Consider the following 23004-nt stretch of genomic DNA (forward strand, 5'->3'; position numbering starts at 1 on the left):
GGCAGGTGGGAGTGACCCATGACCCGTTCCCCCCATCCCTCAGCCCAGCAGGGCAGGACCCGAGGCCCAGAGAGAATGTGTGGTTTGCAGAAGACCACACAGCTGCCGAGTGCAAGGCTGGGAGCCCACAGGGCACCTGGGGAGCATTTCCCCTCAGTGTCGGATATAAGGCAGAGGATGAGAGGACCCAGGGAGGGGAGCAGAGACAGGCAGAGGGGTGGGGAGAGACATAGCCTGGGACTTCCCGGGGCACACACATCCTGATGGGCAGATGCAGCCAGCCTGTCTCCAGAGGTGCCTCTAGTGCCATATTTCAGCCCACTCAGCCCGAGAGGAGGGGGCCAGAGCCAGAAGGTGCACTCTGCCCCTCGCTGCCCACACCCCCCATTCTAGGCTGGGTGCCGGAGCCCGCCTCCCCACCTTCTCCCCCACCTGGCACAGAAGGCCTAACAGCCCAGTTTCTCCCAGCTCTGTCCCGTGCTGGCACAACCCTGGACAACTCGGAGTGATTAAAATGGTTTCCAGGCTCCTATCTCTGAGCTCCTACCTCTCTTTTTAAAGATCAATTAAAGTCCTGGCAATGATTCACCTTGCAGTCTGGGGCAGTGGCTTTGATGTCTGCTCCAGACATGAGACCTCTGTTTTTCCCAACCCAGAAGCTTCTACCACAGGGTAAGGGTAGTGTCCCTCCCTCAGGCCAGGGCACCCCTGCTTTGCAGGGGTGCCACCCCCCAAGGCCTTCCCCTCTCTGGCCGAGGGGTGCCTGGCCCTGCCAGGGGTGGTGAGGGGAAAGGGCCCATAAACACCAGGAATTCTTTCCACAAAGGGCAACTGGAAAAGTGATGTATCTCTGCTTCCCTTGGCGGCCAAGGGGCACAGAGGGAGAATGTTTAATATAAAAACATCTGACAAAGTACCTTCAGGATATATTTTCTGCATCAAAGAAGGAGCTCTTGGCAACAGCCGCTCTACCCTGACAAGGAAACTTTCGAGTGCGGCTCCCGATTGTTACAGACGCCCAGGGAAAGCGTGCCAGCGAGGACAGGAGGAGGGCGAGCCACCGAGCCCGGCAGACAGATGGTTGTGATTAGGCTGGAAGCAACCAACTGCATTTTCTGGAATTTCAGGTCTCCTCGGAAAACCTGCTGGTTCTCCCGGAGATGTGGGCCGCCTGAGGTGTAGTGAGGGGTAGGCAGTGGCTGCCTCCGTCTCGAGCCAAAACACCCTGGGCAGGAACAGGACGCCCCCTGGGCCCAGCAACCCCCTCTCGGAAACCTGCCCACCTGCCATCCCAGTGGTCGTTCATTTACTCATCCAGCAACCATCTGATGAGCAGAGCTCCTCTCTGGGGCCTGGTGACAGTTGTTCCTGTCAAATCTGGGGGGTACCCAGGGCCACAGAAGTGCCAGAGGAACAACCATGTCAGTCCTGTATCTTTCAGGGGGCAGGAAGGGCCCTGTGCCAGAGACTGGGGAACCCGACAGGGGCCAGACTGCCTGGGTTCTAATCCCAGTTCTAGTTTTCTAGCTGGGTGACCTTGGGTAGGTTTCTTAACCTCTCTGAGCCTCAGTTATTTCTGGCTAATAAAAGTAACTACCTCACAGAGCTGTCGGGAGGATTCCATGAGTGAATACATGCATGGCACTTACAAGGTGCCTGGCACAGACCTCGGGATTACCCGTGATTCTTGAATATGTGCTACGATCTTATGTGTTCTCTCTCACTCTGGGTCTCTTGGTCCTGGGCAAGAAAAAATCGTTCATTCATCCCTTCATCCATCCCACAGCGACCTCCAGCTATGGGCTAGTCCCTGTGCTGGATGCCAGACAAGGTCCAGAGCCCCTTCGGGACCAAGTATATTCCAGAGTCCTCTGGCCCCAGTGACCACAAGCCTTCTGCTCTAATCCGTTCCTCCAGATTCAGGACAATCTCGATGGTTTCATCTTTCCCTATTCCCCCATCTCACACATATTAACCTTCTGGCCACAAACACATTCAGAACACATGGTGCTATTATATACCTCCCTGCTCCTGCACAAGCCATCCCTCGTTTCCAACATTCTGTCTATACCCTGTTGTCTTCTTGGTGAACTCCTAGTCATCCTACAAAACCCAACCCAGAATCACTCTCTCCTTGAAGCTTTCCCTGCATACCCCATTCCCACCCCAACAGAGTCCCCAGCTCTTGTCTCTGTGCTGGTGCTAAGCCTTGCCCATATTCCCCCAGCACTGAGCACCAGCAATCATTCACCATTCTTTGCTTGCGGTCCATCTCTCCTTCTAGACCAATTGCTCCTAAAGGGGAAGGGCCAGGCTTTCTTCACTTTATATCACCTGCCACTGGCATGCAGTAGGTTCCTAATAAATGTTCAAGACACTGACGCCATCCCAAAGCCTACCACCAGGAAACACACCGGCCCTGGGGTCCTTTGTCAGGGACCCCAATGAGTATAAAAGCTGTGTGATTTCCGGTGACTCAGTTGCCCTCTCTGGGCCTTGGATTCTTCATCAGTCAAGTGTACCCCCACTCCAAGTTTTAGTGCTCCAGGGGGTGAGGGATACAGGACACTGATCCCCTCCCTCTGCATGGCTTTGTCCCAGGCATAGTTTTGCTTTGGGACAATGATGAGAGCTAAGATCCTACCAGGCCAGAAGCCCCAGCTCCCTGCACAACCCCTCGAGGCCCAGGATCTGGTACCCTCTGCCTGGAACACACCATTACTGAGGAGGCCCTGAGATCAGTGGCCTAATGGCCCAATATACAGCTGAACAAACTGAGACTGGAGAGGTAAAGTGCTTGCCTGAAGTCATGCCACAGGGTAAAGGCCAAAACCAAGCCCGGAAGCCACTCCAGTGTGCTGCCCTCCATCCTACAGTGCTTCCTGCCAAGCCAGGATGACCAGACCCCTCCATAAACACCTCGTCCTCCCAGGATGCTATCTATACCCTGTTGTCTTCTTGGTGAACAGACACCTCTGTCACTGCTGCCTTTCACCCCTCACTATCTCCATTCCAGCCTCAGACAACCAGCCTAGGAAGAATGGGTCCTTTTGTGACATCCCAGGAGTTTTTAAGGAGAGAAAAAGGCTTTTCCCCCACTCTGGTTGGTCAAAACTGAAAAAAACAGTCAAACATGCTTGATGCAAGTTCCAAATGCTGCCAATGTTGGAACTAGAGGCAACTGGTCCTTCTCCTCAACTGCTGCCCTGAGAGAAGTCAAGGAGTCTGGGGCTGTCTTGAATTGGAGATGACAAGCTGGTCCTGGCCCAGGAACCCAGCATCCATCCAGGTCCACCACCACCAGGCCAGAGCCTGACCCAGGGGGATGGACAGAGCAAGGGTGGACCACCCCCAAAAGCCAGCTCTTAACTCACGGGCACCAATCTGGGTTCAAGTCTAAATGTGTCACGGCACCGTCTGCCTTGAACTCCAGGTAAGACTTCCTTCCTGCTCTCCAAAGCCAAGCGAAAGCCCTTTTGCAGCTAAAACTTTACCCCTCTGCCCTCCAGTGCTTCCTCCTAAACCACTCGGCACACAGCACCTAGACCTACAGGCAACGAACACTGTCATGTGCCTGCAATGTTTTCCGGGCTCTGCCTGTCACCCGGGTGCGATCGGTTTATAAAAACTGGCTGGGCCGGACACTTACCTGTGCACTCTGTGTATTATAGTAAAAAGTTTTTAAGAGGACTTGGCTTCCCCCTGCCTCATCCCCTGCCAACACCAGGTGCTTTGCTTGCTAGCCCCTCTAAATCCCTTTGCTTTTTCAGCATCAGGCTGTTTTCTCACCTCCAGACCTTGGCACCTGCTATGTCTTCTACCTGGAACGCATCTACCCACCCCCAAACTTGTCTCTTTTGTAGGCTCCTATTCATCCCATAAAACCCAACTTGGACATCACCTCTTACAGGAAGTCTTCCTGGGCTGCCTTCTCACCACACCAAGCGTCCATCCCTAATCTCTTCTTCCTCTGGACGGCCTGTTACACCCCTCCTCATTATTACTGCGTCACACCCCTGACTGTGAGTACCATGAGGATAGAGATAATGTAATTTTTATCTTCTGAGCTCCCAGCCTTAATCACAGTGCCTGCTACGCTGTAATGGCCACACCTACCATATGCCGTGTGCCAAGCCTTGGCTGATTCACGGGCATCATCTCATAGTGGCTAAGTGGCTGTCCCAAAGCCCCACAACTAGGAAAGGGCACAGCCGGGACTGGAACCCGGGGTCCAACGGTGCACAACCCGTGCTCTTCAGCCACTTTGCTAGAGAAGCTCAGCACACATGGAGTGAACTGAACTGAGCACCCTGGAGAACAAGGGGCTCTAGGGTCTGTGGTGGATGGGGGTATCTGAGGAGAGCATCTTGGAACCTAGAATCAGGAAGCAGCAGGAAACAATACCGCACCAACATGCTCCTCTCCCAGCTTCCGGAGCCACCGATGATGAACATCAGACAGCAGCAACCCCAGAGGGTACCTCTTCAGAGACCACTGAGAGGAAAGGAGGCAGGTGTTTGGGCAGCATGGACCCCCCCTAGGTTGTAACCTGGCTCTACTTGCTTATGCTCGCTGTGTGGCCCTCAGCCACTCTCCTAACCTCTCTGAGCCTCTGTTCCCAAACTCTGTCAATCTACAGAATGCAAGAATCCTAGAGAATGAATTGTGCCCTCGAGAAGCTTACAGTCTGGTTGATGGAGGAAAGATACATGCAGCTGAGCTCCCACCCCGCCCCCCCCCGCCCCCACCACGTGGTCCTGTGTAGCTCCCTTCCTTCCCTGGGCTTTTCCCTCTTTAAAGTGAGGGGCTCACCCTCACCGGCACAGCTCTAAAGAAACAGCATGCTCTGAGGACTGACCATACACACATCCAAAGTCGGGAAATGGGACAGCCCTGTGACTGGCAGCTTATACCACACCTTGTATACCATAGGTACTTACTAAAGGCACTTGAATAGCTATCTGATAGGCACTAGAATAGGCTACCAGAGGGGAGTCACTGGTTCCTGAAGCTGGCCCAGGGCTGCACCCCCCAGCCCCACAGCATTGGAATGAGGCAGGCCTGGCTTCTAAAGCAACACAGTACTTCAGGCCCTCATTAAACGTTCGGCCCAAAGCTCACTCCGCACCCAGCACGGAGCCTGGTCTGGCTGCTCTTTCCCACCCAGGGCATAATGCTCCTTGTGTTATGTATGCTCTTTCTGTTCTTCTAGCCTAGGGCAGCCAAGAGCTAAGAGAATCCTGCCCTCCTCACTCATCCCTCCTCAGAATGACCATGCCTATGTGGCCCTTCATCCTACGATTCTTTGAATTATAGCATATTCTACTTTCAAGTTGCCAAGAAGGGTTGCCTACCAGCCACTCACACTTTAGTGTGAATTTAACTAGCTAATCTTGTTTTGCTCCCTAAACTAAACTGAAATCAAGGGAATGGGAGAAAGGTAGAGGTGTCATGGAGGGGAAAAGGATGGCCTGAGGGGGCTTTAGATAGTCAGGGGACAGCGTCCCAGGCCCTGAGTTAGGGAAGGAATCCAGAGCATCAAGCTTTTGAAGGCACCCCAAAAGGAACTCCTAGGTTGTCAAGACTCTGGGTGTCAGGGTCTTTAGATCCAGTGGAAGCTGTGGAGTCACTGTCCCTCCTGAGCTTCAGGGTTCTCATCTGTGTAGCAGGGATCATGCATCTAAATGTGGAGCTGATAAACAGATCAGATGAGGGTGTCCTGTCAACCACTCAGCAGAGAGCTGACACAAACAAGACAGCCTCCTGTCCTGCTGCCCGCGCCCCCGCCCGGCCACCCACATGCCCTCGCCTGCCCCGGCTATGACTGCGCCTCAAAATGCCCACCATCCCCCTAAAGTGGCCTCAACCACAGAACAGGAAAGTGAAGCCGAGACCTTGGAGCTGGATCAAAATAGAACGCTCCAAGCCAGGCGCTGGGATTGACACTGAACAAGGCCGACAAGCAGGGCTGCAGACCCTGCTCAAGAAAGGGGCCAGGCTCTCAGGAACAGCTGCCCCTCAGGACTCCGGGAGGCAGAGGGGGCTGAGGCGGCTGGCCGGTGTGGCCTCTGGGTGGTCTGCAGGGTTTGCCCAGTGATGACAAGGACAAGCACAAAGCCCTACACCTCTCGCCAGCCCCGCACCCCCATCCTCAGTTCTTAAACAAGGATGGACTGTCCCAAGGCTCTACCCTGTCCCCAGGCCCCACCAGGGTGTGCCTCAGGGAAGGGGATGGGAACGATAGCTGCGGAATGCCAGGCAGGACCCTCGGGGCTGGAGGGCTGGGCAGTCCCAGTCCAAGCCTGCCACTCACAATTCAGGAATTTGGGCAGCCTGCCCAAGCAATGAGCCTCAGTTTCCTCACCCATAAAACAGGGGGGATCACATCTGTCTCACTGGCTCGTGGTAAGGAGTCAACGAGATGGAGAATGACCAGCTCTTCGCAAAGTGCTCAGTAGTGAGTGCCAAGAACTGTCAACTGTTGACAACAACAGCGGCAGCATGATTATCTGTCCTTGACCATCAAACACCCTGGCCTGGCCCAACACATTCTGCCCATCATCTTTCTGACCTCACTTCCCACCCTGCCAGGCACAACCCTGCATTACATCCTAGCCAGATGGACGACTCCTACCTTCATCCACTGAGACCTGTCACCCCTCTGGGCCTTCTCCTCACCCTGCGGGGCCTCCCTCCCGGAGCCTGTCCTCCAGTGTGACAGCTACTCCAGCCCCAAGCCTATGAGCTCCCAGGAGGCAGGGGCAGTGCCAACGTACTGCCCGTTGGTCCTCAGATTCCCAGAGCACGAGTAAGCTGGAAAAGCTGAACAGGGAGCCCCCGGTGTGGGAGGAGATGCATTAAGTCCCTGGAAGGGGCCTGGGTGACCACGTGGGGAAGGTTCCACTTGCCTACTGAGACAACCCAGATCTCAGACCAAAGCCCGCCAGATCCCATTTGATCCCCTCAGTGCCAATCCCAAACTTCCTCCCCAGCTCCCCTAGCCCTTCAGAATTCCAAGTCACTGGATGCCCCTCCCCCCCGATTCTCTCATGAGAACCAAGTAGTCCTCGTCCACAGTTAAGAACAGCAGGGGCCTCCTCACTGGCCATTACCACACACCGCTCTGGGATGACTGGGCAGTAATCCCAAACACAGGGCCCCTGGGCCCTAGAGGCAGCCAAACCTATCGACCCCAGGGTTCCCAGAGACGTCCCTCTAGAGGGCGCTCTCTCCTGGTTTCCCTAAGTGCTCTGGGGTCTGCTCCCTCCTGCCTGAGCCACACACCAGATCAGCACCGGGATGATAGAGATCAAAAGAGACTGGGGCGCCTGGGTGGCTCAGTAGGTTGAGCTTCCGACTTCAGCTCAGGTCATGACCTCACGGCTCATGGGCTTAAGTCCCGCATCGGGCTCTGTGCTGACAGCTCAGAGCCTGGAGCCTGTTTCGGATTCTATGTCTCCCTCGCTCTCTGCCCCTCCCCCACTCATTCATTTTTTTTTTCTCTCTCTGTCAAAACTAAATAAACATTAAAATTTTTTTTTAAAAAAGAGAGACTATATCTGCAAACATACTGCAGAACTCTACAGCACCCCCGCAAATGAGAATTTCCACCATTAACTGGGGGGATGGGGGTTGGGGGGGATGTCGAAAAATTACCCATCCATCCAACCTACCCCAATGCAATCACCTAAATTAAACACATCCTGAGGGCTGGCAAAGGCACAGAATCATGCATTCAGAAATACCGTTAAGCCTCTTGCTTCAAAATTATATGTGGCTTCCTTCTACATAGGCAAAGGAGAAAAAAGAATGGAGTGAAATATTAACTTCTTACATTCGTCCGGTAAGGTCTTTCAGGGAAAAACACTGCAACCAAGGAGGGGCCAAAAGGCACAGAGGAAACCCCCGATTGGAGGGGGCCACCAGAGACCAGAAGGCAGGGAGGACCCCGAAGCCCTGGACCTCAGTACCAGCTAAGCCCCACTATGTGACCCCGGGGCAAGTCACTTCTTGCTTCAGCTTCTAGTTTTCCTATCTTTGAAACAGACATACTCTTGCGACCTCCATGGTTGTGATGGAATACGGAATGAATGAAGAGGGGCTCAGACACGGGAAATAGCCAGGCAGCCATGCACAGCCAGCATCGTGTCACCCTTAGAGTCATGGGGAGGGGGTGACAAGAGAGACAGATCTTCACGTGAAGGAATGGAGGCATTGGGGATACAGTCAGCCCTTGCAGGAAAGGGGGGACAGAGCAGTGGTTATAAGCACAGTGGCGAGTGGTTCTGCTACTATGTGACCCTGAGCGAGTCCTTTACTGCTGTTCTGAGCTGATGCATGAAAAAGGGGCCCGTGCAGAGGAAACACTAAATAGCTATGGTCGCGGCTATTGCTATCATGACATGGGCGTGGGGCAGGGGAAGGGAAGATGCAGACAGACAGAGGCCTTCATGTGGAGACCCAGCCATGCCCCCTCGGGAGGCAGCTCCAGCCTGAGTGGCTGTCACACCACACAGCACAGATCCAGGCCACAAGCCCCAGCCGTCTTCACGGCACACCCATCCATCATGTTCTCAAAGGGTCCCACAGACCTCAGGACCAGAGTCCCTCCTGGCCCTCGATGCCCCCGGTGCACCACCAACCTCTGATCTCCTAAGGAAGGGTTGGTTTAGGTAGGCCCAGGAATGTGAGGCTCCCTGTGGCCAACTCTTAATTGCAGGGGATTGGGAGACTCCAAACTGGGGTTCTCTCTGCTTCCTAGCCCAGCATCCACTGCTCAGGGAGAGACATGGAAGCTACCAACCTTTGGCAAACTCCTCGTTTGCCAGACCCTCTGTCCAAGCTTGTTCTACCCACACGACCTCCACTCTTCTGACCCTCCACGTCTGTCCTTCCCCAGAGGTGTGGACAGGAGGAGAAACCCACAAAGATAAATATATACAAACACATCCACTCTGGGGCCTCTTGGCAGCTGAGAAAAGAGGTTCCCCTGCTAAAATGAGGGATAGAGGGTTGTGCTAGGCTTTCCCTGTTTCCATGAGACAAGGTGGAGTCCACTGATGAACATGTGGACCAACAGGCACTTTCAAAGTGACCGTCTTTAGAGCTCATTCGTACAGATTGTCGTTAACCCCAAGGACGCCAAGGATAAAGACAGGGACAGTCTTCCTATCCAAGAGGTGGGAGGAAAGGGGAAAAGAAAAGGAGGAAGGAAATCAAAAAGGCCTCCATCAAGCCCCGCCCCCAACCTGTCCCCTTTCTGTGAAGTTCAACACAACAGCAACGTGCAAGGACAGAAATGCCAACCTGAGAATTCACCCGGGGCGGTGATGAGGGAGTTGGTGGCCTCCGTTTCAGTGTAAGACAATGTGGAATCAGATAGATCTACGGAAGAAACAAAAAGACAACTTAGTTGGCTGCGGGGCGCTCCTCTCTTTTCTTCTCACGCATCTGTGTGTGTACGTGTGCATGTGCACACGCAAGTGCTTGCAAAGGGCGACGTGTCCCTCTCAGCTTCCTGATGCCACTCTGTAACTTCGTCCCGCGATCACGCGAGAGACCAGGCCAGCCGGCCCTGGAACTTCCCTGGAAAATGCTGACTGCTGCAGCCCTCACACCTGAAAAAGTTTCAACTGCCCTGACCACAGAAATAACCCAAGTTCAGGGGACTGAGCAAGTAGCAACTTGGAGCCTGCCCCTAAACAATTCATAGTTGCTGTGCTTAATTACAACCATTAAAATTCTTAAAGTTGTTCCTTCTTGCTTCCTTCCTTCCTTGCTTCCTTCCTTCCTCCCGCTGGAGCTCGGGAAGCTCTGTTTTAACAAGTTACCAGCCATCCTCACTCTGTCCCGCTTACACCCCTCTAATTAAGGGCTCAAGCATTTGCTCCCAGATTAACTTTTTTTCTCGGTCTTCCCTCCTCCACTCTTTAACATCCAAACCTGCTCACGGAGCAACTTTCAATGCCTGGACTGTTTTTTTTTAAGGCATTCTTTTTTTTTTTTTTTTTAAGTAGTTTTAAGTACTTCGTATGGCATGCATTATTTGTTTTTCCCTGTCTGCAGTGCGGTGAGACGAGGAAAGGAAAATCTTTGGCACGTTTTCTCTTGGACACTAAGCTACCACCTTGACAAGCCGATGCCTTTTGGGGGCAGGCAGACTGGCAAATTTTTTCCTCTGCGACCAGCTATGGGGCGTTGTCCATGTGAAGGCGTCAAAAGGTACGTTCTGTGAGGTTGACAGCTCGTCACCTTCTTACCCAGCTCAACCCAGGTCTGGCTCAGTGGGTCCCACCTGACCAACCTGGGGATTCCTGGGACCAAAACCGTTAGCCAAGGCCCTGGCTAGCTGGAATTCCATTCGATCCTGTAGGATTTTTTTTTCCCTTTTACCACATGGTTTGGGGAGCGGGAAGATGAAACATTAACCAATTCTAGGGAAGGGGGGGTGGTTTGGGGTTTTTTTGTTGTTGTTTCCCAGTTGCCAGATGCTGACTGGGTGTTCTGGGTTTTATTTTGCTTTTTGGTCTCATGTGATCACAGAGGCTTAGAAGTGAACTGACTTTTTGTTTATGAAAAAGCAACAATGCAAGGAAAAGAAAATAATACAAAAAATAGCCCGGACTATTTATCAGGACACGAAAAAGTTATCTGCTGCTAAAATGTGTTAGGAGGAAACTACGGACACATGGAAAATCTTTTGGAAACAAAAATAATAACCCCAATGCCCAAGTGGGAACTTCTTAAAAGCATTTTGCTTTTCGGATCTAATGTTCCCAAAGTGCAACATCGCAGGCTGGACCCTATTCCTTGCGGGAGCCGCTGTAGAACCAACGTGGGCAGCTCTGTGAGGGTCCCAGGCATGGGAACGGTTCCCACCTTTCACAGCTGGTAAGTCCCTATCCTGCATCCTTCCAAACCCTCCCATTTATTGCTTCTAGAGAGGCCCTGACATCTGATACCCTGCAGTGGCTGATGGAGAAAAAGAACACTCCCAACCTTGATCACTGCTCGAGCCCCAGAGAGGGACCCTGCTTTGAAGCTGGAGCCCCAGGTTTGAATCCAACCTCCACCATCAGTCATAAAAATCAGGGCTCACCAACTTCTTCTGCAAAAGGCCCCAGAGCGAATAGCATTTTCAAGCCTTGTGAGCCACACGATCTCTGTTACAACTACTCAACTGTGTCACTATAGCATAGAAGCAGCTACAAACAACATGAAAACAGGCAAACACGGTGATATTCCAGCGGGATTTTTTTTCACGGATGCTAAACTTTGAATTTCATGTAATTTTCACATGTCGGGAAATATTACTCTTTCGATGTTTTTTTTTTTTTTTTAACCATCGAGAGAAGTACAAAACATCCTTAGCTCACGAAACATACAAAAAACAGATGGCAGGCCATAGTCTACAGATTCCTGAGCTATGTGACCACCAGCAAGTGTCATTTCCTCTTTTCCGGGCCTCAGTTGTCCCATTTGTAAAATAACCGGGACACCTGTTGATTTCCAAATGGTCATTCTGCAGGGCCAGGCGGTGTCCTGATTTTTGCTGCTTTATCACAGGCTGACCTGCAATTCCTCGGGGCAATGATCCTCGACATTCGAACTGAGGGGCTACATTTACTAAGAACCTTTGAGGGTTTTCCCCCCCTCTAATGGATCTACAGATCTTCTAAGCGACCAGTGCAATTATGTTGACTTGGGAAATGCTGAGACAGGCCTGTGAGGGAGGGATGGGGAACCGCCGAGCTGAATGGGGTTTCTGCCTCAGCCCTGCTGCTCATTAGCTGCAGGGCCCGCTCCAGCCCTCAGCCAGATTCCTCATCTATGAAGTGACAGGGTCCCACCAGATGACCTTTTCGGTTCCCCCAGAAAACTAAATAAAGCTCCTCCATGCACGGGATGACCATCCGTGGGGAAAAACAATGAGGAAGTTGCCATCATTAAACCACTGACTCACACACCGTCATGGGACAGGCTCTGTCCTCCTAGGCTGAAGAGGTCAAACTCCTGAAGGGACCCGGTGGGCATTTCTGACTGCACAAGGCGGGGTGGGGGGTGGGGGGCGGCCTGGAAAGAAAACTGGCCTGGATGCCTGAGAGTCTGTGACACTTAGAAGTGACCTCCCAGATGATGCTGACACAGGCTACTGGGAAGAGGCCTTTACCAAAAACAAAACAAAACCCACTTCTTGTGGTCACTTGGTGGAATGTGTGAGCATCACTGCTGTGCTATCGGACTTTGGAAGCTTGACTCCCACGGGAACTGCCTGGGTCGCAAAGTTTCTCTCTTGGTACTTAGTAAAGCCAAACGAACTCACCCCATCCCTGGTATCCTCCTCTGGGGGACCCAGCAGGGCCAGAAAACAAGCCACCGCTACTTGTAAAACCACATGCAGCTACTCCAGAATACGAGCTGCTCATCTAGCCCCAAGGGTTTCCAGAGAACACTTCTGACTCTGAGTCGGACCTGCCTACAATGACATTACCACCTCCACGGAGCACACCCCGGGGTCGGACCACGCCAGGGGCTTTCTGCACCAATACACGGATTTTCTGCACAGTCCGACGGTTGTTTCTGCCCAGGTGAACTTCCTGGCTTAAAATGGGGGGAAAAACACCACCCCTCTCAAAGGGGACTTCATATGCTCTACCTATCTGTCATAGTGCTAATTAACACAAGTCAAAGGAGAACTACCAAGGGCTGGGGGAGGGAGAGAGGAAAAGAGGGAAATACCAAACCCATCTCCAATGAGGTGCTTAAGTCAAAACCCATTCATCTCCCACAGGCCCATGTTTAAAGGTCACAGAGAGGTTAATGATGAGCCGAGGAATTTCAAGATGTAAATAGCCGGCTGCAGAGCCTGGGTCTGCTTTGGCCCGACTGGAGGTGTGTTTGTAAAACTTCGCCCCATCTCAAAGGCAACCAGGCCTGCTTTCCCCCCTCCCCTCCACACCCCTGAGCACTGAGGCTGGGCCCTGGACTGAAAGGGAGCCGGTGGGAAGGAGGACACACTTACCCAGTGGCTTGTACTCGTCGTGAGGAGACAGCCGAGAATAGGGGGGCGGTGGTGATTCTGAAAGACAGGAGACAACATGTCACTGCTGGGGTGGGGGGGGAGTTCACACCTGGGGGGGTGGACCTGCTTTTGATCATCGGTTTCCTCAAATAATAAATCCAGCCCCCAGGAAACTCTCCTCTTTTCCCACCACCTCTGCTGCCCAACAGGTGAGGCCACAGGCTTGGCATACAGACCCGGACTCAATCCCTCCTCTGCCACCTTTGGCCGTGTGACCTCAGGCAAGTTGCTTCACCTCTCTGAACTTGTTTCCTCAGCTCTAAAATAGGGACAATAATCACAAAGACCTTCCAGGTGTGCCAGGAGGGCAAAAGAAGACTATGTCAAACAGTTCTTGGTATTCTGGAAAAATACATGCACAAACAGTAACTGTTACTGTAACAAGTCAGAGCTACGGTTCCCTGATAAAACACAGGAAGCTCGGTTAAATTTGAAGTTTGGACATACGTGGTGTAATTTTTAGCATAAGTATATCCCTTGCAAGATTTGGGACATACTTACACTAAAAAATTACATGCTGTCTGTCAGAAACTCAAATTCAACTAGGCATTCTTTAGTTTTATTTGCTAAATTTGGCAACTCTAATCAGCACCGAGCATGAGAGACACAGAAGCTCCTTCCAGATCAGCTGCATTACAACTGACATTCTTGGGGGCAGGGTGGAAGGTAAGATTGGCTAGATCCCAGGAAGTCAACCCAGCTACCTAGATGAGAGACCTTAAGCCAGTCACTTCCAGCTAGCTCTCAGCCTCAGTCTCCCCCTTTGTAAAGAGAAGGGGTGGCCCACAAGTTCTCCGTGGCCTCCCATCTCAGACCCTCTGTGATTCCTTATCGTCTACGGTATTTTTCTTTGGGTTTCCTTTCATTTGCCCAAAATACTCCTCCTTGAAAACATATATTTTGTCTTCAGAAGAATTCCTTAGCCTCTTGCTTTAGGGGAAGTAACAATTTGCTAAACTAAGTAACAATTTGCATGAATGAAATGACCCTTCATTTTCCCTAAATGAAACTAAACACCATCAAATCGCAAACTAAAACAAACTCTCGGTGGTAGTAAAGTGGTAATAACTATTATTAGGCAGGTATCAGTAATGACACAAGGGGTAATAAGTGTTTTTCGCAATGATAATAAGGCACAATTAGCTGTAGGAGCATTTGTTTTTTGCTCTGTACACCCGATGCAGCTTGACTTCTTCCCCACCCCAGCATTTCCAGCCTGAAATTACTTCAACAAAGTGAGGGCTCTGAGGTCTAGAAACAGGGAATCTTTTGTGGACAGGAGTCTGAGAGAAGGAAAAGTGAATCACAGAATAGCCACTGGGGACAGAAGCAAACATGCGCTGAATGCCTACCCTGTTTCTTCCTCCATGCAGGGCATTTTCTATTTCGTTTATTGTCTTTCATTCTTCTGGGTCTTAGGTACAGAGTGGTTAATCATGCTCATGGGTACCTATTCTTATTTTGTCCTTTCTCCAAAGTAAATACGATGGCCATTATTATTCCCATTTTACAGATGTGAAGACTGACTTGCCCAGTGTCTCCCAGCCAATCATGATGGAACTGGAATTTGGGCCCGGGCCCGACTTGGCTCTACATCCCAATGACACAGGCAGCAACAAGAGGCACCCCGTATCACACCGCCTCACCCCAGCGAGGTCCAGCACGTCACGGGCACAGAAAGAGCTCAGTAAACATCTAAAGTCATTATCCTCATGATGGTGACGAGGATAATGGCAAAGTTCGGGCCGTGTAGACAAAGGTGTGGAGAAAGAGGACCTAGAAGGCCAAAGGGGTGACCCCAAGGAGATGCCAAGCCAGACTCGAGGAAGGGAACTATCTGCCTTCAGTAGGACCCACGTCACACCCACTGGCGCAGGCCTTGGAGGGGCTGGAGACCAGACTCAGCAAGGACCAGCCTTGCTTCAGGACACGAAGCAGTACGCAAGCGGGGCTAGAGCTTTACCAAGAAAGACAGTTGAGGCTGGCGCTCCCACTGTACAGTGACCACTGAGGCCTGGACAGTGGGAGAAGCTCCCTCAGTGCCACACGCTGAACTGGTCGTAGAGCCAGAGTCAGGACCAGAAGCCAGGTCTCCTGATCCCCAGCCTCATGCCCTTCCCACCACCCCACTCACTTAGCCGAAGGCCTGCAATTCCTGGGTCAGGGCTCCTTTTGCAAAAATCTGATCGGCTAAGGCTCAGGCCACACATGGTGGGGAGGTGGGGGGGGGTGCTCCGGACAGCTGCCCTCCCAGATCTGTCCCCCGAAAGTGAAACCTGCCAGCAATGGGCCGTGGAGGCTGGAGTCAAGCCACTGTAATCGACCCCAGGATTTCACCCAGGGGCTGCTTACCTGGAGCCCAAAGCTGAAAATACAGGGGAGAAGGGCTACTGATGTCCCCTCGTGAAGGAGCTACCTGAGACAGCCGCCACCCATGGCCACACGCAGGCTGGGTGTGTCCTGATGTGAATGAGGCACAAAGCAAATCTACAAACTTGGAACGTCCATCTCACCAGCGAGGGAAGCACTGCAAAGCTTTGGGGAGGGACCTGACCAGGCCCCCACGTGCTCCAGCAGAATAGTTCGCACAGAACTGTTTAACAACTTTAGAGGCTGGAAGCTGAACGCTACATTCCATCCTGGGCAAGTTCAAAAGTATGAAGGCCCACAGACTCCTCCACGAGACACGGGGGTTTATAATGTCAGGCGGTCACCCAGGTCAACTGCTGCTTTCAATGGATGGGGCACCCGAGGTCCGGCCAGGTAGGCCACAGAGGAAGGCACAAGATGTTATTTTACTTCAGCTCAACAAAGGGCCAGGCCAGGCGGGAACCAACACCCGGTTACCTTTTTTGAACACCTGAGTTCTTCTGCTCACCTACCCTAAGATTCACTCTTTGAAAGTGTTGAATTCAGTGCTTTTTAGTATATTCAGAGTTGTGAGACCACCACCACAATACAATTACTGGACATTTTCATCACCCCAAAGAAGCCCTGTCCCGTTAGCTGTCGGTCCCTATGCCCTCAACCCGTGGGCAACCACAAATCTACTCTCAGTCCCCGTGGGTTTGCCTATTCTGGACATTTCACACAGACTCACATAGTAGGAGGTTCTTTGTGGGGGGCTTCTTTCACCCAGCATAATGCTTTTAAGGCTCATCCGTTCAATAGCTGCATTCCTCTTTATGGCCGAATGATACTCCGTTGGATGGATATACCACATTTGGTTACCCATTCATCAGCTAATAGACATTAGGGCTCTTTCTGTTTTCTGACTTTTAGGAATAATGCTGCTATGAACAGTACTGGGTAACTTTTAACCGGCCCCTCTGCTTCACTCCCACACTTCCAGGCCCCACGGATCTGGGAGAGTGGAGCCCTAGGTCATTAACTCAGGTGGCCTACTCAGTATGCGAGACAAAAGGACAGAAGAGTAAGTGTGGGCTGCCTCCAGGCCCTCTCTCCGCTCCCCTCCGAGAAGCTACCTGATGAGTGAGTGCCAAAGTTGTGTTGATTTTTTGGTAATAAACTTAGATGCTCTAAACTTGAAGGGGAGAGCCTCCCCCAGAGCCCTGCAGGCTCCTCTGAAAGCAATGGGCATGAGAGAGACAGACAGACAGACAGACATCAGACACTCCAGCCCCCTCAGACATCCAGCCTCAGGCATCAACTTCAGGAATCTCCTCCAACTTCCTTCAGAAGTAAGAGCAGTCAGCCAGGGGCCAAGTGTACCAGAAGGTTAGTGCTCAGCTCAGCTCGGCCCAAACGTGCCTCTGGTTAGCCCCCTAGTGGGTGGAGGGGGGTGATACTTAGCCTTTCGGGATCTGGACCCTAATTCTAAAGCCAGAAGAGCTCCCAGCCTCTCCCAGTGCCTGGTAAGGTTTCAGTTTGGGATAATGCCTTCCACCCCCACCCCCCCTTTGAGCCCATCATCTCCCTTAGGAAAGGATCCACTTGCCTCCCTGGGCCTCCCGGTTGCCACCTTCAGCAGGGGGTGGCTGTGGGTGGGGAGGGGGCCTCCCGAGTGCCCTCCCCTCCACCCCCAGAACCTGAAGGCTCAACCTCAAGCCCGGGACGGGAGCCTCAGAAAAGGAGCTCCTGGCGCTTTAAGGCCCGCTGAGCCTAATTGCCCAGATTCCCCCGGCAGCCAGATAAACAGCGCGGCCCGGCTGGCGCCAGCAAGAGCCAAACTGCACATTATCACCCCTTCCTCACCTCCAAGGAGGAGCTCCGAGGAGCAGGGCGGGCGGGCCGAGGGGCCGCCAGAGGGGCGGGGCAGGGGCTTGGAAGCCCAACTTGAAATTGATCTCATTTCAAAGGGATAATGCCAGGCCAAATAAAAGGAAAACTTTTTAGCCCATTCTAATTCCTATAGTCCTGGCCTGGGAACCCTGTGTTTTCCTAGGCGGCCTCCTCCAGTCGTTTAGAAGTTCTCTCTCGCTCTGTCTCTTTCCCTGGCGCAATTTGGATAATAGTAATTTACTGAATATAATTACAGAAAAAAAAAAAAAGGTAGTGAAGCAAAGAGCAGGAGATTTATTCCAAAGTTAATGGATACTTTCAGGAGAAAGGAGCTGTATAAACACAGGTTAAACTGTGATTAAAGTATTTCTCCACATTTCCGTCCACATAGGCACCAAGCTCAGCGAACTGGCTTTTCCCGGCACAGAAAGACACACAAGAGGCAAGGAGAGCTGGGGTCTGACTCCCAAGGGGTCGAAGGTGCAGGGTAGGGCCGGGCACAGAGGAAAGACCCCCACTTTCTGAGACAAGCATGGGGGAGAAGGCAGGGCAGGGGAGGCAGGCTTGTGTCACCTGGAATCCGCCCATATCAGACCCTAGGGATTCTGTCCACCTCCTCACTTTACCCATGGGAAGGGGAACTGGCCCCAATGTCCCAAGCAAGTTGATGGATGGGAGCAGGGTTTGCCCTGAGCAGCAGGGGTCAGCACTGCCCAGAAAGGGGCCTCCTGTCACTTGGGCTCCCTGTGGGGATCAGGTGGGCACTGGTGCCCTCAGTTGGCCTGCTGGGTATTCCGGTATACTCTCCAGCTATGTGCCTGCTATCCATGAGTGTGTCTGTCTTGTCTGCCCCAGTGCCCCAGCCCTCTTCCCCTAGAGCCCTGGAAGGAGCAGTCTCCTTATCAGGATGCGCACGGCTGAGCTCCAGCTATGCACCCGCCCAGCTTCAGGAGCCAGGCTGGCGGCCCGGCAGCAGGGGCGGGGTGGGCAGCAAAGGGCTCCCCAGTTCTCGGTCCCAGCGGCCCAAGCCACCAGGCAGGGGATGAGGCAACAGGGTCAACCTGGCGCCTACTGAACACTCTTCCCAGACCATGGGTCCCCCCAACTGCCCCCAGGGTGGCTTGAATGGGGGAAGGAGGGGGAGGGCTGGCCAACAGGCAGGAGACACAGCCCCGGCACCAGTGCCTCCTTTTGGGAGGAGAAAGGGAGAAAGGGAGTCAAGTGCCAACAGTGCTCAGTCTAGAATGAGATGTGGAGAGTGTTCTAGAGCCACCCCCATTCCACTCACAAGGAGACTGTGAGGAGAGGTTATTCACCCAAGGTCAAACTATCCTTACTAGAGAGCCTAGGACCAGGTCTGTGGTGAAGAACTTCCACTGCAGGGGAAAAACTGCCCCCCAACCTGTACCTGGCAGTCTGTGGGGCTCAAACCACCCCCTAAGGTGACTTCTAATCCAAGGTGTAGAAACAGGGTGGGGGGAGGGGACCTGTCTGTTGCTCCAACATTTCCATGCCATCCCTTCCGGCTCACACACCTGAGCTTGCCTGGCACCTTGACTCTCGGCTGGCCCTCCCCTCCTCCTCCATGCCCACCTCCTCAACCCATCCTCCAAAGTAGTCTCCAAACAGAGCTATGGAGCTCCTGGAGGGGATCCTGTTACCTGCACACCCCACAGCGCTCTGATAGTTCAGACCCACTGACCTGGCCCTTCTTTCCCCATCTCTGCCCCATCTCCCTGCCCAGATTATGTTTCTTAAGGGCATGGGTCGTACTCCTATTTCCGCTTTCCCCACTCTAGCACCCAGTACGGTGCCTGGCACAGAGCAAGTGCTCAACAAATAGTCACTGGCAAACTGACCTGGTAAGAGAGAAAATACCTGCCAGAGCCTGCTAAAAAGCACACAGTGAGCCCCACCAATTATCTCCCACTAAATAAAAATGATGAGGGACAGGGTAACCACAAATGGGGACCTGGGCCCCAGAGTTAGGGAGGAGACAGGGTGGCAGAGGGGAGGAAGCCACTTCCAGGAGAAGCTGTCTGGAAGAGGAACAAGGGACACAGAAAGCCTACCACAGGTCACAGGTCAGGGACTGCCCAAAGCCCTTGAATCAGGCCTGGAGTGACCATGTGGGGACCAGGGCAACCAGATGAATGCTGCCTCTCCCCACCTACCCCCCATCAGTGCTGTCTTCAGGAACCACCACTGAAGCACATTCCTTTCCCCTCCAGGCACTACACTGCACCGAACAAGACATCTGGGACAAATCCTGGGCCCACCCTCCCCTTCCACACTAGGTATCTGAAGATCTGTGATCTGACCCTCTATGTGCCCCCAGGCTGGGTGCAGACTCTCCAGAGGGGACAGACTGGAGGAGCTCAGAGCCCTTCCAGGCCCAAGAGCCTTTATTCTTCCAGCAGGTCTCACCCCCACAGGCCCCCCAAAGCCACCTAAGATGCATACACCCCCAAGATGCTATAGGCCGAAATGTGCAAGCCCTGCAGAGCAGAGGTCAGAACAGGGGAACTGCAAGCTTCTGGCCTGCCAGAAGCCTCCACCTGTCCTCACCTCTGTTCCAGAACCCAGGGCCTGCTCAGGTAAGCAGTGCTGGGGGTGGGTGTGTGTGGGAAATCCCAGGGAGAGAACAAAGAAGGGAGGCAGTTCTCAGAGGTAAATAAAATATCTGGCCTTCTCGCCTCCTCCTCCAGACACCTCCAGGACCCTCTAGAAAAACTGGACATAGAATTGACAATGATGACCATGGCGGGCCCTGATATTTGACACCCAAGGGATGCTGGGAACAGTCAGGCAAGAAGGTGGTCTCCACTTTGAGAGAGGAGCTTTGCTCCAGAGTATACAAAGGAACAAGTGTGACAATCTATGAACACCGGTGACTCTGGCCGTGAATGATCTCTACACCCCATTTCACAACTTGTATCCACCTGGATATAGGAAAGTATCGCGTTAGGTATAAATAGACTGGGATAAACCGGGAGGGGGGCGAACGACTCTGTGTTGGGCTTCCGTCAGGCCTGCCTTCTCTTTCACTGTCTATGAAGCTACAGCGTAAAGTTAGGTCCCTGAGGCTGCACTGAGAAAACTCCAATGCACAGCCTTTTAAGTCTGCCGGAGCCGTAAGAAGAAGGTGCCATTTGACACGTGTGCCCCGATACCCACTTCCCGGCCGTCCCGCCAGGGTGAGGCGCTTCCACCGCGGGCTCCCACGCACCAGGGGCACCCGGGGTTGCAGCCCCAGCTCCCCCCGCCCGCGGCGTCGCGGACCGAAGGGCCGCGGAAGGGGGCGGGGAGGGGAACCCCCCCCCCCAACGCTCCCGGCCGGCGCGCGCGCTCACCTGGCCCGCAGAGCCGGCTGAAGTGGTAGGGGTTGCAGCACACGGTGGGGCCGTCGGCGGCGGCGGCGAAGCTGTGGCAGCCGCACAGGGGCTTCAGCTCCACGGCGTGCTGCAGGTCGGGCCAGCGGAAGAGGCGGCCGAGCAGCAGCTGCGGCGGCGCAGGCTGGCCGCCCAGGCGGAGGTCGGCGCGCGGCACCAGCACGCAGCCGCCCGGCACGCCGCCGCGGGACTCCACCGCCTCCAGCAGCGTGTCCAGCGAACGTTCCTTGAGCCGCTTCAGCAGCGAGTACGTGACCGTCTTGAGTTCCTGCTCGAGCAGCAGCAGCCGCGAGCGGGCTTCGCGACTCCGCCCGCCGCCCGCCGCCTCCAGGGCCGCCCCGGCCAGGGGGTCGCCGGCGTCCCGCGGCGCGCCCGCGGCGTCCCGCTCCGAGAAGAGACAGCAAGTCACAGTCTCGCAGTCACTTTCGGGCAGCCAGCCCGGGCCTCCCGGCTCCGCCACGTCCAGCGGGGAGCCCCCAGCGCCGGCCCCCAGCTCCGACATGGGCCTCGGGGGGCCCCCTGCGCGCCGGCGCCTCCCCGCGCCCTGGGCGCCTCGCTGTCCCACCGCGTCCCGGGGCCGCCGCGGGGCTACCGGGCGGACTTCGGAGCGGCCGCAGCCTCCGCCTTCTCGTGCCCGCGGGGCCGGCTCAGCTCGGCTGCCCAAGCTCCCATCCTCGTCGCCGCCGCCGCCGCCGCCGCCTCCTTCCTCCCGGTCGGGGACCACACGACTTCGCCAAAGTCGCCGCACCAGCCCCGAGCGTTTGGACCTGAACATACGATATCCTTTGGCGCCGGGGGTGGGGGGGAGGCAGTCTCCGGTTACCGGGGGTCCGTTCCGTCAGCGAGGCGCCGGCTGCGCGGGCCGCAGCCCCACATGAAGCTCCGCCGCCGGGCGCCGTGCAGGTCGCGCACAGCCTGTCGTCGAAGGGGCGCCGCAGGGCTGCAACATGAGGGAGCTCGCCGGGCCGGGACGGCGGGGAACACGCGCGCGCCGAGCCGCAGTCCGCGCCGGGCCAGCGGCTACATGGACCCCGGCGGCCGGGCTACTCAGCAACTCCAGCCCCGGCGCTGGAGGGGGACTGCAGGCTGCCCTCCGCCAGAAAGACCCCGCATGGGCCGGCGAGGCTTCAAAAGTTGCGCGACTGGTCCATGAGCACAAAGCGCTCCCGCCGAACCCCCCAGATGTGTCCGGGCAGCCCTGCCTTTAAAACCCAAACGCTTAACTACATGGGCTTTTCCTGCAGGATCCGAAAGGCCGGCTTGTTGATACCTTCAGCTTCCTTCTTACTCCCTGCAAAAGAAGGGGGGGGGGGGGGAGGAAAGAAAGAAAAAGAAAGCCCAAACAAAACCAAAATCCTGGAATTGCATGCACGGAAAGCCAACTCCGTCTCAGGTCCCAGGCGCTAGATGCACTTGGAGCGAGTTTCTCCTGAACGCGGGTGTCAACACATGAGTGGAAACTGTAAAAATCCCAAAGAGCTGTTGGGAATCCTTAATTAAAAATGCAATCCACCGAGGCAGAGGTCGCAGCCCGCCCCACGCTGCGCTCGGACGCCCGGGGCGCCGCGGCTGCAGAGGTCGTCCCCCTCCCCCCTCCACAAAAAGTGCCTCCCGGTGGCCCCGCGGTCCCTGCGAGGTCTGGCGAGGCAGCGCCCGGCGGCTCTTTCTCTCGGCTCGGCTCCCTCGCTCGCTCCCCCGCTCGGCTCTCTCTCTTTTTTGTTCTCCTCAAACGCACACTGAGGGCCCCCGGAGGAGCGCCGCGGAGTCATTGGCTGCCTCCCATCATATGCCAGTCTAGACACTTTGGCGGCTCCGCGGCGCTGATTGTTGCGCAAACAAGGTTTCAAGTTTCTTAACTCTTAAAGGAGAACACGTCCCATTGCAGGGCCCGAGGCTCCGAAGGGCCGGCTCCCGGGGCGGGCCGAGCTCGGGCTCCCGCCCCACGCTCGCCCCGGCACCCCCGCCCCGAGCCTGACAGCGCCCACGGCCCGCTTTCAAGCCCGCATTGCGCCGCGGGCACGGATGCGAGCGAGCACACCCCCTCGCGCGCGCGCACACACACGCGAGTTACACAAACCACGGGCGAGCGGCGCGAAGGCGCGGTGGACACACTGAGACTTGGATGCAAACGGTGCGCTTTGCCTCTCCCTGGCTTGTGCACAAACTTACAAACACACATTGCACTTTAGAGTTGGGCCAAACCCCCATCCCAGGGAAGGCTAATAAAAATGGGTGTGCGTGTGTGCCTTCCTGGCCTGAGTCTCTGGGGAGCAGGGGGCGGCCGATTTG

The 23004-nt window shown here is 54.6% G+C and overlaps 1 protein-coding gene across 1 annotated transcript in view; it reads right to left on the bottom strand.

The window, feature by feature from the left end:
* The window catches only part of SMAD6 (SMAD family member 6), a 76801-nt gene extending 54132 nt beyond the window's left edge, over positions 1 to 22669 (bottom strand). Inside the window, exons 1-3 of the mRNA XM_058737286.1 lie at positions 20677 to 22669; positions 13022 to 13078; positions 9307 to 9384 (exon numbers count right to left, since the gene is read on the bottom strand). Of these exons, the coding sequence (XP_058593269.1) occupies positions 9307 to 9384; positions 13022 to 13078; positions 20677 to 21490 (949 nt within the window). The 5' untranslated portion in view covers positions 21491 to 22669. The remainder of the gene's footprint in view (positions 1 to 9306; positions 9385 to 13021; positions 13079 to 20676) is intronic.
* Positions 22670 to 23004: the final 335 nt, after the last annotated feature.

This window comes from Neofelis nebulosa, chromosome 7 (assembly GCF_028018385.1).
Source record: "Neofelis nebulosa isolate mNeoNeb1 chromosome 7, mNeoNeb1.pri, whole genome shotgun sequence".
NCBI classification, from domain to species: Eukaryota; Metazoa; Chordata; class Mammalia; order Carnivora; family Felidae; genus Neofelis; species Neofelis nebulosa.